General features: G+C 36.8%; 1 protein-coding gene across 10 annotated transcripts in view; it reads left to right on the forward strand.

Moving 5' to 3' along the window:
• Positions 1-17,431, forward strand: part of ENDOV (endonuclease V) — a 64,541-nt gene that overhangs the window by 35,653 nt on the left and 11,457 nt on the right. For all 10 annotated transcript variants that reach the window (XR_013487158.1, XR_013487160.1, XR_013487159.1 and 7 more), the window contains exon 8: positions 11,455-11,528. Coding sequence is in view for 2 of the 10 variants with exons in the window: in XM_021000874.2 (XP_020856533.1) it covers positions 11,455-11,528 (74 nt within the window). In the remaining 8 variants the exon portion in view is untranslated. The remainder of the gene's footprint in view (positions 1-11,454; positions 11,529-17,431) is intronic.

Raw genomic sequence — 17,431 nt, forward strand, 5'->3', positions numbered from 1 at the left:
GGAATTTCGAACTTCATGTATTTCAGAGTAGGACATTTGTGAGTGGTAGCAAGATTGAGGGGGATATGTAAAATCCCCAAATAGCCCTAGAGGCAGGATTTGTAGTGTGAGCCATGAAGTGAACTTACTGAGTAAGGAAAGAGAACATTCTGGGGATTTAGAGTTAATGACTCCCAGGATCCTCTGGATTGGCTGATAAATTTGGATTATATGAACTTCAAAGGAGGAGTGGTTACATAGTGGTAGAGAGAGAAACAAGAAATATTCTTTCCATTGTCTCATTCCATCTTTTGCACTAGAGTAGTATGAAATATTTTATCAAATGCTTTGCTGAAATTTAAGTGAACTATAGTAAAACATTTCCTTGATCTACCAATGTAGTAACCTTGTCAAAAAAAGAAACAAAGATTAATATGGCATAATTTGTTTATAGTGAAGCCAAGAACACCATTTCTTTTCTAGATATCAAAAAAATTTCCTTAATAATGCAAGTTAAAATTAAGGTAGACTGAGGCACAAAGTTCTGAACATGATCCATTTATTAGTTAATTGCAAATTTACCAATAAAAAGAATCTCAGCTTCCCCAGCAAAGCTAAGACCCTGAGGTGGGGAATGGCTGCCCTTTTTATAGTTTTTAGGGAACTGCAGAACAAAGAACAGAGCTTTGTAGATGGGGAACAAGTTATGATTGGTTCGAAACTGGAAATGAGGGGTTAGCAACAACCCTCTCTTCTCCTCCTGTGACTAAGAAATCTTCATTGTTTGAGTCTGCCTGCAAGGTTAGAGATAGTAGATCAGACTTCTTTGGATTAACAAACCAGAGCTCCTTCAAGGGTAACAGATTTGCTTGACATAAGAATAGAACAGTGATTAAAAAGAGAACTAGATTCCTAAACAGGACTCATTACAGGACAGCTGAATTTCTAAATTAAGTTCAGAGACAAAGAATCATGACTTAGCCAGTTACAGGACAAAATCAATTAATTGTAAATAGGATCAATTAAAAAATACACAGAATCATTCTGATTATTTCAGTAATCTCTTCTAGAATTTTCTCAGGAACCAAAGTCAGTTTACTGGAGTATCACTTTCAGATTGTTTTCTTTACTTTTAGGCAAATTTGGATAATATTTGCCCTTCTCCAATCTGTTGTACCTCTTATCCTCTTTCAAAATTTTACTGACAGTGTCTCAGCACTCACATCCACCAGCTCTTTCAGTACCTAGGCACATTTGGACCATGTGACTTTAATCAGGGGCAGCTGTTCTTTTAGTGCTTTCTTACTATCTCTTTATGATCTTCAGTTTCATTTCTCATTTTTGTTTCTTCATGTCCAATACAAAGCTCATTTTCCTTGGCAGAAAAAAAAAAACCAGAAGCAAAACAATAATTGAGCAGTTTTTCTTTCTCTCTGTTGTCAATTATTTTTGTCCCATTTACCTCAAGCAGGAGTACTTAACCTTCTTTTATCTTCCTCTTTTTCCAAATATAGATGTAATCTGTTAAACCATTAGATTAATTGGCTAAACCAATTAATCCATTAGATTCTGAACTCCTTGATGGCAGGGACTCTTTTGCCTATTTTTTTGTCTCCCCAGTACTTAGCAAAATACCTGGCACGTAGCAGGAAATGTTGAATTCATTTATTAACTGATTGTTATACCTAAAAACTAATCATTTTTGTTGTCCCTTGCTTTACTCACAAACCTTGGCTCATTCTGAACTTTAGCACTGTATCACACTTTTATATTCAACGTTTGCTACATACCCTTTCTTCTATCTTTGTTATACATCTTTTAAAAAAATCTAAGTTGGTGGCTGTGCATCCACATTAATCTCTTCAATTCCCATTTTTCCTCCTCACTAAAATGGTTTCTCTTTGTATCTTTAACACATCATTCGTGAGAGTTTTCCATCTCTCCTGGACTAACTTTCTAAATAGCGTTTTAGTTCATGGAATCCTTCCTGTCCTTCCTCTGGAAAGAGTGAAATCTGATATCCCCAAATCTAGGGTATATGTCAGACTATACCCAAATTTTTATTTCTCTAATGCAAACTGTAGGAGAGGGTGGCTACTCTGTCCTCCTTCCCCTCAAATGTGTTATCATTTCCACCTTGGCAACTATTTCTTCTCCATTAGTGGGGATGAGGTTCAAGTGTCAAGATAATCGACGTCTCCTGTCACTATTATATCATGTCGTTCAGGCTTATGATCCATTTCCTGAACTCTTTCTGTTGCTTTGTTCTATCCAGGCAATCTGTAAAATGTGGCAAGAACAAAATTACTTCTGTTTTTTTTAAATTTTTTTATTTCTTCACTCATGTGCTTCCACTTCGGGTTCCTAGATATACTCACTGTATATTCAGAAGCACAACTTCTGAATATAAAGTACTACCTCCCACCTCTCGCTCCTTTAATTTCACCTGTTTCATTTGAATAAAGTGTACTGTTCTACAGCCACATTCCAGTCATTTGTTTCACTTTACTAAGGCTCAGTAATTCCTATGAAATAAAATTTGTCTCCTTGCATTTGGGTTTTTATTTCCTCTTGCTTGTTGCCAAACCTTTGAAAATTTGTATATAAATATTTGAGACCATAGCTTTTAACTACTGTTTCCTTTCTTGTATTTTGTTTCCTGTGAACTTCTGGTTGTCTCATTTTTATTCTTCATCCTTTGTTGTATCTTCTCTTTATGGTGTTCTGGAGTGATTTTCCCCTTCACTTGCCACTTTTATTTTAAAACTCTTGTGATTAGATTTATAAAACCACAGACAGCTATATCCCTACCAGCCCTTGTGATGTGCACTCCGTTCTTGGCCCGGAATCTGTCCCTCCTATAGTTTAAGCCACGACCCAGAAATCTTCTCAGACACCTTCATCTTGGCTAATTGTTCACTTCTCACATTGAATTTTCTCTTCTACTTCACTTGTTTTCAGTGGTCAACAATGAGCAAAACACAACCTGCTCCCCAAGACTTCATAATCTTTGGTAATAATTTCTTAATTCCTTATGGCACAGTCATCTGTGCCCGCATGAATCACCGTAAGTACAGCATAGTCACTTATTTTGACAAGACTTTGGAGGTTCTGTGTTATGTCTTAGATAAGTGCCTGCAAAAGACAACAAATTTCTCTATTGTTAATCAGGTTGACAGATAGCTGCCTGATAAAGAGGTTGCTAACTATTATTACACTTCTTTTAAACAGCACTGGATGATTTCTTACCTGGTGTTCCTGTGGCTCTATTTTTGTCATTCTTTGAAGGACAGATGGTGACTTTTCCCTGAAAACTTACAGCTTCCTCCTCTTCAGGAAGATTCTCCAATTTGTTTTTTAATTCAGAGCATACAGTTTTCTTTTTCTTTCCCTTCCTCCTCTGTATGACATTCTTCTACTCCCTATCCTCTACTTGCTTTCTACTCCCTATTCCTTTTGCCAATTCAGAGCCTTTTCTTCCCTGCCCCCCCCACTGAAATTCCAATTCAGGTTTTTTTCAGGAGTACTTCATTGTTCCTGATAATTTGGAATGTAGAGAGGCATTTCTCAAGTGTTTTCCCTATTCTTCTAGAAGAGAGACCAACCCGCTCTTGTCTGGCTATAGCAAAAATAGAAGCACCTTATATTCAAGTAAGTGACAGAAAAATTGACTGCTCTTGATATTGATTGAGATTCTCAGCCTTCTTTTTGGAACTACTTGTGGGTGATTACACTTTAACCCCTAAGCACTTCCTGAAGACGTTTCAAACCTTTTATCAAATCTTGACAGCTTGAAAGCTGTATCCAACTTTCTTTTGTTGGTCTCAACAAGAACTTTTAGTTACAAGGCATTTCCTTTCCCTCTTCTCATTCACCTTTTGTTTGTTTCACCCATGTGGTTTACCTACCGCTTCACCAATTTATTTTGTTTACCTTACTTGCCTTGCCTTGACAGTCACCTCCTTTTCTTCCTCTTTGTGTGCTTCTTGTCAGATCCTCACTCCTTCATCTTCTTCCAGTGGGTTGAATCTTTCTTCTCCTTAAGTACAACTTCAGGTCTTTTGTTTGTTTCCTCCTTTCCCAAATTCAATCTTTGGTCTTCACAAATCTAGATTTCAAAAATCATCTTCATGATTTACTTCTCCTTCTTATTTAGCTTAAGCTCTTGCATCTCCTGCAACCTTCTCTAACAGAAATCAGAAGTGAAATCTGGATCTGGATAGTTGTTCTTACATTTTTTCTCTCTGTTTCCAAATTTATCTTCCCCAAATTCAATCACTGGCCTTCTTAACAAGTTCAGACACCTCCAGAGTTACCTTTGCAATGTTATTCTCCTTATTTGGCTCAAATATTTTTTCTCCTCCCAAAACTTTCTCAAGCAGAGGCCAGAAGGAGAATTTCTACATAAATATGTGTTTCTCACTGTGCTTTATGATTAGGTCCAGAAAACCAGTCCATTTGACTAATTTCTGTGAATGTTCAAATTGGGAGTTTATTTTGCTTGGACAGGCCACAGACCAAATCATATGTCTTGAAACATCACTACATAAGATGAGACATAATTAGGTAAAGCAAATGCAATATGAAGGAGGAGACCATTAAGTACCTCCAGTCTGCTGAGTGCTGGGAGATGTATAAAAAGTTTCAATGGACAAGTTATTCTATGGAGTTTACAATTTGAAATGAGAGAAGACTCCTCTATGTGATATTATATGGTATTATGTGATAAGTGCCTTAGAGAGGTGTGATGCACCTTGTGAGATCCAGATAGATTTTGACAGTGGGAATCAGGAGAGATTTCATGAAAGGGTTGGCATTTAAGTTGGGCTTTTACATTTTTTTTCTTTTTTCCTCTCTAAGACCTTACTTGCTATTGCTCTCCTCAGCTTCTAGAGTCCAAATGCACTTCCTTTAAAATTATTTTTTAAAAATTATTATTTATTTTTAACATTCTCTTTAAATTTTGAGTTCCAAATTCTCTTCTGCCCCTCCCCCACTGAGAAAGCAAGCAAAATGATATATCAATTATATATGTGAAATCATGCAGAACATTTCCATATTAGCCATATTGCTAAAAGATAAATCGAGAAAATTATAATTCAGTTTACACTCAGAGTTCATCAGTTCTCTCTCTGGAAGTAGATAGCATTTTTTTTAAATAATGAGTCTTTTGGAATTCTCTTGGATCATTGTATGGATCAGAATAGCCAAGTCTTTCACAGTTGGTCATTGTTACATCATTGCTGTTACTGTGCATAATAATCTGCCAGTTCTTTTCATTTCACTTTGCATTTGTTCCCATAGTCTTCCATGTTTTTTTCTGAAGCCACTCCCCCACCCCCAGTCATTTTTTTATAGCATAATAGTACTCTATCACAATCAAATGCCGTAACTTATTCAGCCATTCCCCAATTAATGAGCATCCCCTCAATGTCCAGTTCTTTGCCATCACAAAAATAGCTGCAGCAAATTTTTTGTACATATAGATCTTTTGCCTTTTTCTCTGATCTCTTTAGGATACAGACATAGTATTGGTATTGTTTGGTCAAAGAGTTTGCACAGTTTTATAGCTCTTTGTTCTCCAGAATGGTTGAACCAGTTCACAACTCCACCAACAGTTTGTTGGTGTACCTGTTTTCTCTTATCTCCTTCAACATTTGTCATTTCTTATAGGTGTGAAGTGGTACCTCAAAGTTCTTTTAATTTGTATTTCTGTAATCAATAATGAGTTAGAGCATTTTATCATATGATTATAGATAGCTTTGATTTCTTCTGAAAACCGCCTGTTAATTTCCTTTGACCATTTATCAGTTGGGGAATGGCTCTTATTTTTATAAATTTGATTCAGTTCTGTACTCAGTATATATTTGAGAAATGAAGCTTTTATCAGAAATTTCCTGTAAACATTTTTGATATTACTTCAGTGTCTATGGTACCATTTAGCATAAAGGATTTTCTCTGATTATTTATTTTAATTGGGTCTGTTTTTGCTTTTTCTTTGTCTGAGATCATGATTCCTACCCCTGCCTTTTTTACTTCAGCTGAAGCATATTAGATTCTGCTCCAGTCTTTTATTTTAACTCTGTATGTGTGTTTCTATTTCAAGTGTGTCTGTTACATACAACATGTTGTTGAATTCTGGTTTCTAATTCATTCTGCTATCTGCTTTTGTTTTATGGTTTAGCTCATCCAATTCACATTCACAGTTATGATTACTAACTGTAATCCCTCTATCCTATTTTCTTCTTTTTCTTCCTCTCTCTCTCTTTTTATCCTGTCCTTCCTCAAAAGTCCATATTGCTTCTAACCACTGCCACTTTTAATCCACTTTAGCTTTTTTCCTCATTGCAGCCTTTCTCTTATCCCCTTCCTTTCCTGTTTCTCTATTGGGTAAAGTAGATTTCTATACCCAGCTGAGTGTGTGTGTGTGTGTGTGTGTGTGTGTGTGTGTGTGTGTAATATATATATATATATATATATATATATTCTTCCCTCTTTGAACAGTTCTAATGAGTGAGATTCAAGCATTGCCTACCACTTTCCACCCCTATTTCCCCCTTCACTATAAAAGCTCTTCCTTGTGCACTTCTTTTATGTGAGAACATTTTCCCCATTCTACCTTTCCCTTCTCTCTTCTCCCAGTGAGAACCTCTTTCTCACCTCCTAATTTTTTTTTAGATCATTCCAACATAATCCAATTAGACTAATGCCTTGTATCTATAGGTTCCTTCTAACTGTCCTTATAATAATAAAATTACTAGGAATTACCTGTATCATCTTCCCATATAGGAATATAAATAGTTTAACTCCATTGAGTCCCTTATAATTACTCTTTCATGTTTACCTTTTTATTCTTCTATTTTGTCTTGTGTTTGAATATCAGATTTTCTGTTCAGCTCTGATCTTTTCATCAGGAATGTTTCAAAGTCCTCTGTTTCATCAGATGTCCATTTTCCCCCTGAAGAATTACAGTCAGTTTTGTTGGGTAGGTTATTTTTGGTTGTAGTCCTAGCTGCTTTGCCTTCTGGAATATTATATTCCAAGCTCTCTACTTCTTTAACATGGATGCTGCTAAATCTTATGTGATCCTGACTGTGGCTCCATGATATTTGAATTGTTTCTTTCTGGCTGCTTGCAATATTTTTTCCTTGACCTGGGAGCTCTGGAATTTGGATAGAATATTCCTGGGAGTTTTCATTTTGGGATCTCTTTCAGGAGGTGATCAGTAGATTCTTTAAATTTCCATCTTACCCTTTGGATCTAAGATATTGGGGCAGTTTTCCTTTATAATTTCTTGGTTTATGATGTCTAGGTTTTTTTTTTTTGATCATGGCTTTCAGGTAGTCCAATAATTCTTAAATGATTTCTCTTCAATCTATTTTCCAGGTCAGTTGTTTTTCCAATGAGATATTTCATATTTTCTTCTGGTTTTTTTTTCATTCCTTTTTACTTTGCTTGATTGTTTCTTGATGTCTTGTGAAGTCATTAGCTTCCAGTTGTCCAATTCTAATTTCTAAGGAATTATTTTCTTCATTAAGTTTTTGTATCTTTTTTCCATTTGGCCTATTATGCTTTTTAAGGAGTTCTTTTCCTCAGTGAATTTTTGTGCCTTTCTTACCATTAGGCCAAATGTATTTTTTAAAGTGTTATTTTCTTCAGGGTGTGTATGTATGTGTAACTCACAACCCTTAGTCCAATTGTATTTTTTAAATTGTTATTTTCTTCAGGGTGTGTTTTGTGTGTGTGTGTGTATGCACGCACATACACACTCTCTTCTTTTATCAAGCTGTTAATTCTCTTTTCATAATTTTCTTGCATCATTCTTGTTTCTTTTCCCAATTTGTCCTCTACTACTCTTCTCTCTTTCTTGAACTCTTTTAGGAATTCTTGTTGGATTTGGATCCAGTTAGCATTTTTATTTGAGGCTTTGGTTGTAGCTGTTTTCACACAGGTACCTTATTCTGAGTTTGTGTCTTGGTCTTCCCTGCCCCTGTAGTAGCTTTTAATAGTTCAGTTCTTTTTTTGTTGTTTACTTATTTTTCCAGCATTTTTCTTGACTTTGAATTTTATATTAAAGTTGGGCTTTGCCCACCTGGAGGTAAGGAGGCGCTGTCCCAAGCTTTAAGCTTTTCTGTGATGTTGTTTTCAGAGCTGGTTCTGTGGGTGTGCAAGCTTTTGGTGCTTTCAAGATGGTGTGACCTGGGGAGAGGTGTAGGTACTGCTCTTCTGGTCTGCACTGGTCTTTATCCCGGAAGTGCCCCTGATCCCCTGCAGCTGAAAATGCTAGCATTCCCCTTGATCCTGTGACTATGACCAGGTCCCCTGATCTCTTGTGATCAACTTGTGATCAACCACAAGTGCTCTTGTACACCCTCAAACTGAGACCAGAACTGCATATGAGCAATGGAACTGCCAATCAGTGCCAACTGTACACAGGGCCAGTGAAGGGTCTCCTGTAGTATCTTTCTGCTCAGTTGTCCAGCCCCCTTACCATCTCAGGGCTGAGAGCTCCTGAAGCTGCTGCCACCACCATTATGGCCACCTCCAATGCCTGCTGCTTGTATTGCCACTGTGTTCAATGCACTCTGGATTGGCCCCCACCCTCGTGTTATAGACCTCTTATACTGACCTCCTAAGTTGTCTTAGGCTGGAAAAATATCTCATTCTGACCTTTTGTTGGCTCTGGTGCTCCAAAATTTGAATTGAGGAGTTGTTTTAAAGTTGTTTGGAGGTGAATGTTGGGAGAGTTCGGCTGAGTTGCTGCCTGTACCCCCTTGTCTTCTTCACTACCATTTCAGTTGGTAGGTAGGACTTTAATAAAGAGGGTGGAAGGTGGGCATTTTAGGTATAGAGAATAACATGAGCAAAAGAAATGGAGGCATGAGAGCATAAGGCATGTTCAAGAGACATTCCAGTTTGGCTTGGAGTATCAAGAGTGTAGAAGTATGTGGTGTGTCTACTATAGAGTTGAGACGACACTAGATTGTGAAGGGCCTCTCACCTCATGCTTAACTGAAAACATTGAAGGCATCCATTGTAAGTTCCTTCTCATCTGTCTCCAAATCTATCCTTCAGATCATCTCAGCCTTTTAATTGTTATCCCTGAATCCAGTCTCTCTCCTCTGCAGTCCGTCTTCCATATAGCTGCCTACTTGATATTCCTTTTTTAAAAAACAAGGATTTGTTTTCTTTGCCTCCCATTTCTTCTCACCTCCATTAAGAAGGAAACAATAATTTGTAATATGTACAGTCAAGCAAAACAGATTCCTGAAATGGCCACGTCCAAAAATGTATGTCTGATTCTTCATTTTGAATTCATTATCTCCCTGTCAGTCAGTGGTTAGCATGCTTTATCACTGGTCCTTTCAAATAGTGGGTCAGTGCTTTAATAAGTTGCTAAGTGTTTCAAAATTGTCAAATCAATATTCCTAAAGTATAGGTCCAGCTGTGTTACTCTTCTGCTCAGGAAGCTTCAGTAGCTCCCCGCTGACTTTAGGTTAAAATACAAATTTTATATTAAATTTTATATTTTATTTTATATGTTTTGTATATTTACTTATAATTCCACAACTTGGCATCTGGCTACAGATATTTCCTAGTTGATTGTATATCACTTCTCCTCTCATACTCTACCACCAAACTGGACTGCTTGTTCCTTTTGTGTAACGTTCCATCTTCCACATCTGTGTCCTTTCAGATGCCTTTAATATTCTCTCTTCTCACCTCTACCTCTTTGAATGCCTCTTTTCAAGGCTCAGCTCAAGTAGCATCTCTTTCAACAGAACTTTGCTGATTTCCCAAATTGTTAGTGTCCCTTTGCACTGGTTCTTCTCCACACTTGGAATGCTCTCCCTTCTCACTTTCACGTCTTAGCTTCCCTTGCTTCTTTCCAGCTCAAATGCTAGCTTCTGCAAGACTCTGATAGAATTGAGCCCCTTACCTGCTAGTAGAGCCTTTGCCTGTTAGGTTTACCTTCTACCTACGCTGCATGTATATTATATGTTCCTACTTATATACATGTTGCCTCCACCATTAGAATATAGGCTCCTTGAGTGCAGGGACTCTTTTTGCCTTTCTTTACATTTCTTTTTCTCTCTAGCATTTTTAGGACATTGTCTGGCACATGGTAAGAACTTAATGAATGCTAGTTAATTAGAAGGATAGTGCAAAGAAAGGCACATAAGAATGGGGATATGGTATTTGTAGGTGGTAAATTGGGTAGATGGGCCTGATGAAAACATGGGATTTATTGGGAAGTGGTGATAGGTCTTAGAGTAAAAGATAGTGATAGAAAACAGTTGGACCCATGATTGAAACTTCAGGCATCTTTGACTCACTTTCCTTTGTTTCCCACATTAAATTAATCACCAAATGCTATCTCTTCTTCCTTGAAAATGTTTAATGTTTCTACATCCTTCCTTAGTATTCCTACTATACCCACTGTAGTTTAGGTTCTTGTCACCCCACATATGGTCTCTTGCAATCGTTTTTACGTGATCTCCCTGACCACAGTATCTACTTCTGACTGTAGTCCTTCCTGCATATTATTGCTGGGAGAGTCTTCCCAAATAACAGATCTGATCATGCCACAAACTTGCTTAAAATTTGTTCGTGGCTTCTAATCATCAACCAAATGCCCTCCAAATGCCCTAGCCTGGTCTTCAAGAGTTTGTATGATATGATTCCAACCTTCTTTTCCATCCTTGTCTCCCACAGTTTCTCTGCATGAACTCTGTGTTTTAGTCAAATTGTGTGTGCATATCCCTCAAATATACTCCATGTTCTTCTCTTATCACCCTTACTTCTGCCATCCCCTATGCTTGGAATACCTTCCCCTCATCCGTCACTATTTTAATCTGTTGGAATCCATGGAAGTCCATCTTTTGAGGCTCCACTCAAATGTTTATGAAGCCTTGGGTTTCCCAAATCAGAAACATCCCTCTCTAATCTAATCTCTCGTTGTACTTTTATCAAGTTTCTTCTATGGCACTTAAAGCATTGCTTATACAGGGCTGAATTTAAGGATATCTTTAAAATGCTTTATTGCAAAAGCATGAACAAAAATGTTGCCAACTTTACATTTGCAGAAACTATGAGTACTACATATTTAGACATAAGTATGTAATGCCTGTGAAAAATGAAAAATCATTTTGTCTGTTGACTCTTAACTTGTTTTTTAACCTAGCTTAATAGTCAGCACCTGAAGGTGGGCACTCTTACAGTATTCATTGCATGAATGGATTAATGGGTGAATAAATGAATGTTGGGGAAAATTAAATTCTCTAGCTCATCTAGTCCCAGATTATACTGTCTTACTTTAATTAATCATCATCGAACATAAAATGAGTCAACATGATAATCTTTTGTTCTTGTGTGTCAGGGTTAGGAAAAGACCTGCCCTAGGAAAGAATTCAGAAAATTCAGAATTTCAGCTAGTTCAGCTCTACTCTTTTTCAACTTAACCATGTATTGCAGGCAGACATTCGATCCCGAGAATATATCCGGAGGACTACTGAGCTTGCCAACTCACAAGAAGCAGGGCAAGAGAGGTAGGTATATGACATAAATGGGAATATATGTCTAGATCCCTCCTACTCCTATCCCCCAAAGGGGAATGACTGTGCTTACTATGTTATGAGATTAAAGAGCCAGCTAGGGTTAGTGCCCATAAAGTGATATTTTTATAGGTTTGCTTTGCTTCACCTTTCTCCATGGAAGGCTGAGGTTCAGCGTGAATACTACAAGGGGGAGATTAGACCAGCAGCGTGGGAAATTTTAGAATGGGCCATGCAACAACAGACCAGCTAGTTCCGTTGTGAGCATACAGATATTACTGTGGTTGTCAAGAGGACGGTGAGCAGCTCAGTACACCTCCACAGTAGCAGTCAGGCCAACTAAATTCATAGGCCTATACAGTCTAGAGCCACAAGGGACTTTAGCAGTTCTCTGGTCCAACTCCTTCATTTTACGGGTGAGGAAATCGGGACTTGGAAAGGTCGAGTGACTTGTCCTAGGGTATACAGGTAGTATGTAATAGAAATTGGAGATGTGGATAAAGTCCCCTAACTCAAATCCAATGGTCTTTTCACAATTCTGTAATGTCCCCTTCCATTGCTGGCACTGCCACCAGCCTATTGTATGACCTGCTGTATGACCTTCAGACCAGAAGCTTGTCTAGTCTATCCCTCTGTCACTAAGAGGACTAAACCTGCTTTATCTTCTCTATTTAAAGATTTCTAGGCAAAGGAGGTTTACTCATTTCCCTAGATAATTTAATCCAAAGCCTTGCTACCTCCTATCTTGTAGTTAATTTTCTCTGCTAAACAATTCCTAAGACAGCGTACTTTGAGGTCCTGAAATGAACAGTACAGTTAAGTTAAAATGATTACATTCTCATAGTGGGATGCCAGATACAATATTTATAAAAGTAAAATTTAGCCCTTTGGGACATTGAGTATCTTCAGAGAAGAGTAGAGGGTTGTGTCCATATGACTGGGATAAAACCATTGCTCTGGTTTGATGAGATGATAATAATGGACAAGAGAGAAGGCTGACCTTCTCATCTCTTATTTTTCTCCTGATTTTCTTTTACTTACAAGGAGAATAATCCTTAGATTTGGAAGGATAGAGCAAAAATGACTAATAGAGAATTGAAACCAAAGATAAGATGGAAAATAGTAAGAGAGCACCTAGTTGCCCTTTGATGAGTTCACTTTATAAGCCCAAGACAAACTATGTTCCAGGGAGGTGAAAGAACTGGCAGCTGTGATTGCTGAGTCAATGAGCCTACCCATGAACAATTGATATTTTTCCACTTCCATTTATATCTGACTTCAGTTGTGTAGAAAATATTTTGTAATTTTGTTCATATAGTTCCTGAGTTTGTCTTGGTAGGTAGACTCCCAAATATTTTATATTGTCTGCAGTTATTTTAAATGGAATTTCTCTTTCTGTCTTTTTCCTGGCTGGTCTTTGTTGGTAATATATATGGATACTGATGATTTATGTGGGTTTATTTTTTATATCCTGCAACTTTACTAAAGTTGTTCATTATTTCAAGTAGTTTTTTAAGTTGATTCTCTAGGATTCTCTAACTGTACTGTCCTATTATCAGCAAAGAGTGATAGCTTTCTTTCCTCATTGCTTATTCCAGTTCCTTTAGTTTTTTTTTTCTTCTCTTATTGCTATAGGTAACATTTCTAGGACGATATTGAATAATAGTGGTGATAATAGGTATCCTTGTGTCACCCCTGATCTTATTGGGAAGGCCTCTAGCTTATCCCCATTACAGATAACTCTTTCTGATGGTCTTAGATAGATGCCACTTATCATTTTAAGGAAAGCTCCATTTATTCCTCTACTTTCTAGTGTTTTTAATAGGAATGAGTGCTGTATTTTGTCAAAAGCTTTTTCTGCATCTATTGAGATAATCATTTGATTTTATTATGGTCAGTTATGCTGATAGTTTCTCTAATATTGAAACAGCCCTGCATTCCTGTTATAAATCCCATCTGGTCAAAGTGTATGATCCTTGTGATAAATTGCTATAATCTCTTTGCTAGTATTTTATTTAAAATTTTTGCCTCAATATTCATTAGAGAAATTGGTCTATAGTTTTCTTTCTCTATTTTAGCTCTTCCCAGTTTAGGTATCAGCACCATGTTTGTGTCATAAAAGGAATTTGATAGGACTTCTTCACCTATTTTTCCAACAATTTGGAATAAATTATTCTATAATATTTGGTAGAATTTATTTGTGGACCCATCTGGCCCTGGGGATTTTTTTTTTTGAGGAGTTCATTGATGGCTTGTTCAATTTCTTTTTCTAAGATAGGGTTATTTAAGTATTCTATTTCATCTTCTATTCACCTGGGAAATTTCTATTTTTGTAAATATTCATCGATTTTGCTTTAGATTGTCAGATATATTGGCATATAATTGAGCAAAATAATTCCTAACAGTTGCTTCAATTTCCTTTTCATTGGTGGTGAATTTCCCCTTTTCATTTTTAATACTGATAATTTGGTTTTCTTTTTTCTTTTCTTTAAATAAAAATTAACCACTGGTTTATCTATCTTAATGGGTTTTTTCCATAAAACCAGCTCCTAGTTTTATTTATTATCTCAATAGTTTTCTTATTTTCAATTTTATTAATCTCTTCTCTGATTTTTAGGAATTCCAATTTGGTGTTTAACTGGGGATTTTTAATTTGGTTTTTTAGTTACAAGCCCAGATCATTGATCTGCTCTTTCTTAGACTGTTTTATTGATGTATGAGGTTAGAGATATGCAGTTTCCTCTAAGTATTGCTTTGGCTTCATCCTATAAATGTTGTTATGTTGTTCATTGTTGTCATTCCCTTTAATAAAATTATTAGATTGTTTCTGTGATTTGTTCTTTGGATCACTCATTCTTTAGGATTAAATTATTTAATTTCTAATTAATTTTAAGTCTGTCTTTCCAATGCCCTTTATTGAAGGTAATTTTTATTGCCTTATGATCTGAAAAGGAAGCATTTAATACTTTTGCCATTCTACCTTTGATTGTGAGGATTTTATGCCCTAGAACATGATCAATTTTTGTGTATGTGTGATATACCACTGAGAAAAAGTTATATTCTTTTCCCTCCATTCAACTTTCTCCAGAGGTCTATCATATCTAACTTTTCTGAGATTTCGTTCACCTCCTTAACTTCTTACTTGTTTATTTTGTGGTTAGATTTATCTAGTTCCAAGAAGGAAAAATTGAGGTCTCCCACTAATATAGTTTTACTGTCTATTTACTCCTGTAATTCACTTACCTTCTTTGAGAATTTGGATGCTATATCACTCGGTGCATATGTTTAGTATTGATATTACTTCATTGTCTATTGTATCTTTTAGCAAGATGTGGTTTTCTTCCTTACCTCTTTTAATTAGATCTATTCTTATTTTAGCTTTGTCTGAGATCATGATTGTTACCCCTGCTTTTTTATTTCATCTGAAGCATAGTAGATTTTGCTCTAGCCCCTTACCTTTACTTTGTGTGTTTCTTTGCTTCAAGTGTGTTTCTTGTTAAAAAACAAACACAAACATGTTGTAGGATTCTGGTTTTTAATCTATCTACTCTTCACTTCCATTTTATGGATGAGTTTACCCATTCACATTCACAGTTATGATTACTACCTGTGAATTTCCCTCCATCCCATTTTTCTCCTGTTTATCCTTCTCTCTCTGCTTTCAACCTTTCCCTCCTTACCTGTGTCTTGCTTCTGACCATTGCTTCCCCCAGTCTGCTCTCCTTTCTGTCAGTCTCTCCCCTTTCTTAACTCCCTCCCCTCCTACTTTCCTATAGGGCAAGATAGATTTTTATACCCAACTGGTTGTGTGTGCTACTCCTTCTTTGAGCCAGTTATGATGAGAATAAAGTTCAAGTGATGCCCACTGTGCCACTCCCCCATTCCCCTCCACTATAACAGATCTTTCGTACCTCTTCATGTGAGATAATTTACCCCATTCTACCTTCCCCTTCCTTCTGCTCCCAATGTAATCCTCTTTTCTTGCTCCTTAATTTTTTTGGGGGGGAGTGATAGCATCCCATCAAAGTCACCTTATACTTGCATCCTCTATGTATATTTCTTTGAACTGCTGTAACAGTGATACTGTTCTTAAGAGTTACAAGTATCATCTTCCCTCCCGTGTAGGGAAGTAAACAGTTTAGCTTTATTGAATCCCAAATGTTATCTCTTTCCTTTTTACCTTTTTATGCTTCTCTTGAGTCTTGTATTTGAAGATCAAGTTTTTTGTTCAACTCAGCTCTGGTCTTATCCTCAGGAATGCTTGAAAGTCCTCTTTCATTAAATAATCATTTTCCCCCTGAAGGATTATGCTCAGTTTCATTGGGTAGGCGATTCTTGGTCATAATCCTAGCTCCTTTGCCTTCTTAGAATATCATATTCCATGCCCTTTGATCCTTTAATGTAGAAGCTGCTAAATCCTGTGTAATTCTGAGTATAGCTCCATGATATATGAATTTTTTTTGTTTCTGGCTGTTTGCAAGGTTTTTTTTTGACCTGGGAGTTCTGGAATTTGGCTGTAATGTTCCTAGGAGTTTTCATTTTGGGATCTCTCTTAGGAGGTGATTGGCAGATTTTTTTCAACTTTCAATTTCTATTTTAACCTCTGGTTCTAGGATGTCTTTGATATGTGTTATTTTGTTATTTGTTATTTTGATATTTGTTTTCTTTCATTTTGTTGTTGTTTTAGTCCTTTTTCAGTCATATCCGACTCTTCATGACCCCATTTGGGGTTTTCTTGGCAAAGATACTAGAATGATTTGCCATTTCTTCTCCAGATCATTTTATAGATGAAGAAACTGAGGCTAACAGGGTTAAGTAACTTGTCCAGGGTCACATAGCTAGTAAATATCTGAGGCCGGATTTGAACTCAGGAAAAATGAGCCTTCCTGATTCCAAGCCTGGTTCTCTATCTACTGCTATCTAGCTACCACCTAGCTGCCCAGGCTAGATAATAGCTCACTTGAAAAAACAAGATCTATAGATTGCAAGCTGTACTTGAATCAGTTGAGTGTGATAGATTAGCCAAAAAAGCAAATATGATCTTTTGAAAGAGACATTGTGTTCAGTACTAGGGGGGTGGTAACCCTGCTGTCCTGTGCCCTTGTTGATCATCCTCATGTAGAGTGTCTTGGTCTGGGGGCCAACTTTTTTTGAATAACATTCATGAGCTGGAGCATGTCCAGAGGAGGACAACCAAGATGGTAAAGGGCCATAAGGGCATTATGTATAAGATAATAGTTAACATTTATCTTGCTTTAAACTGTTGCATAATGCTTTTTTTTTTTAATACGTGCTCTCATTTAAGGATTAATTGAAGGAACTAGGAATATTTAGCTTGATTTTAAAGAAGACCTAGAGGGACATGATATCTCTTTCTAATGAAAGTCTTTCATATAGAGGAGGCATTAGGTTTGTTCTGCTTGGCTCTAGAAGGCAGAACTAACAGCAGTTTGCTAACTATTTTACTATTACTAACTGCTAACTAGAGCAGTTAGGTGGTACAGTGGATAGAGCACTGGGTCTGGAGTCAGGAAGATCTGAGTTCAAATCCAGCCTTAGATATTTACTAGCTATGTGACCCTGGACAAGTCACTTACCCCCTATTTGTCTCAATTCCTCAACTGTTAAATGGGTACACACTAGAAGAGGAGATGGCAAACCACTCCAGTATCTTTGCCAAGAAAATCCTGGTCATATAGAATTAGACATGACTAGACAACAACTAGGTACTACTAATTTTACTAATTACTAACAAATTTACCAACAGAGAGTCTCAGAGGCAGATTTCAGTTAGTATAAGAAAAAAATTCCTAGTAATTATAGTTTATCAAAAAAATAGAATGAACTGCATCAGGAAGTAGTGACAAAGGCTGAATGACTATGTGTTGGGCGATATT

The sequence above is a fragment of the Phascolarctos cinereus genome, unplaced genomic scaffold (genome assembly GCF_003287225.1).
Source record: "Phascolarctos cinereus isolate Bilbo 61053 unplaced genomic scaffold, phaCin_HiC Scaffold_5;HRSCAF=322, whole genome shotgun sequence".
Lineage (NCBI taxonomy): Eukaryota > Metazoa > Chordata > Mammalia > Diprotodontia > Phascolarctidae > Phascolarctos > Phascolarctos cinereus.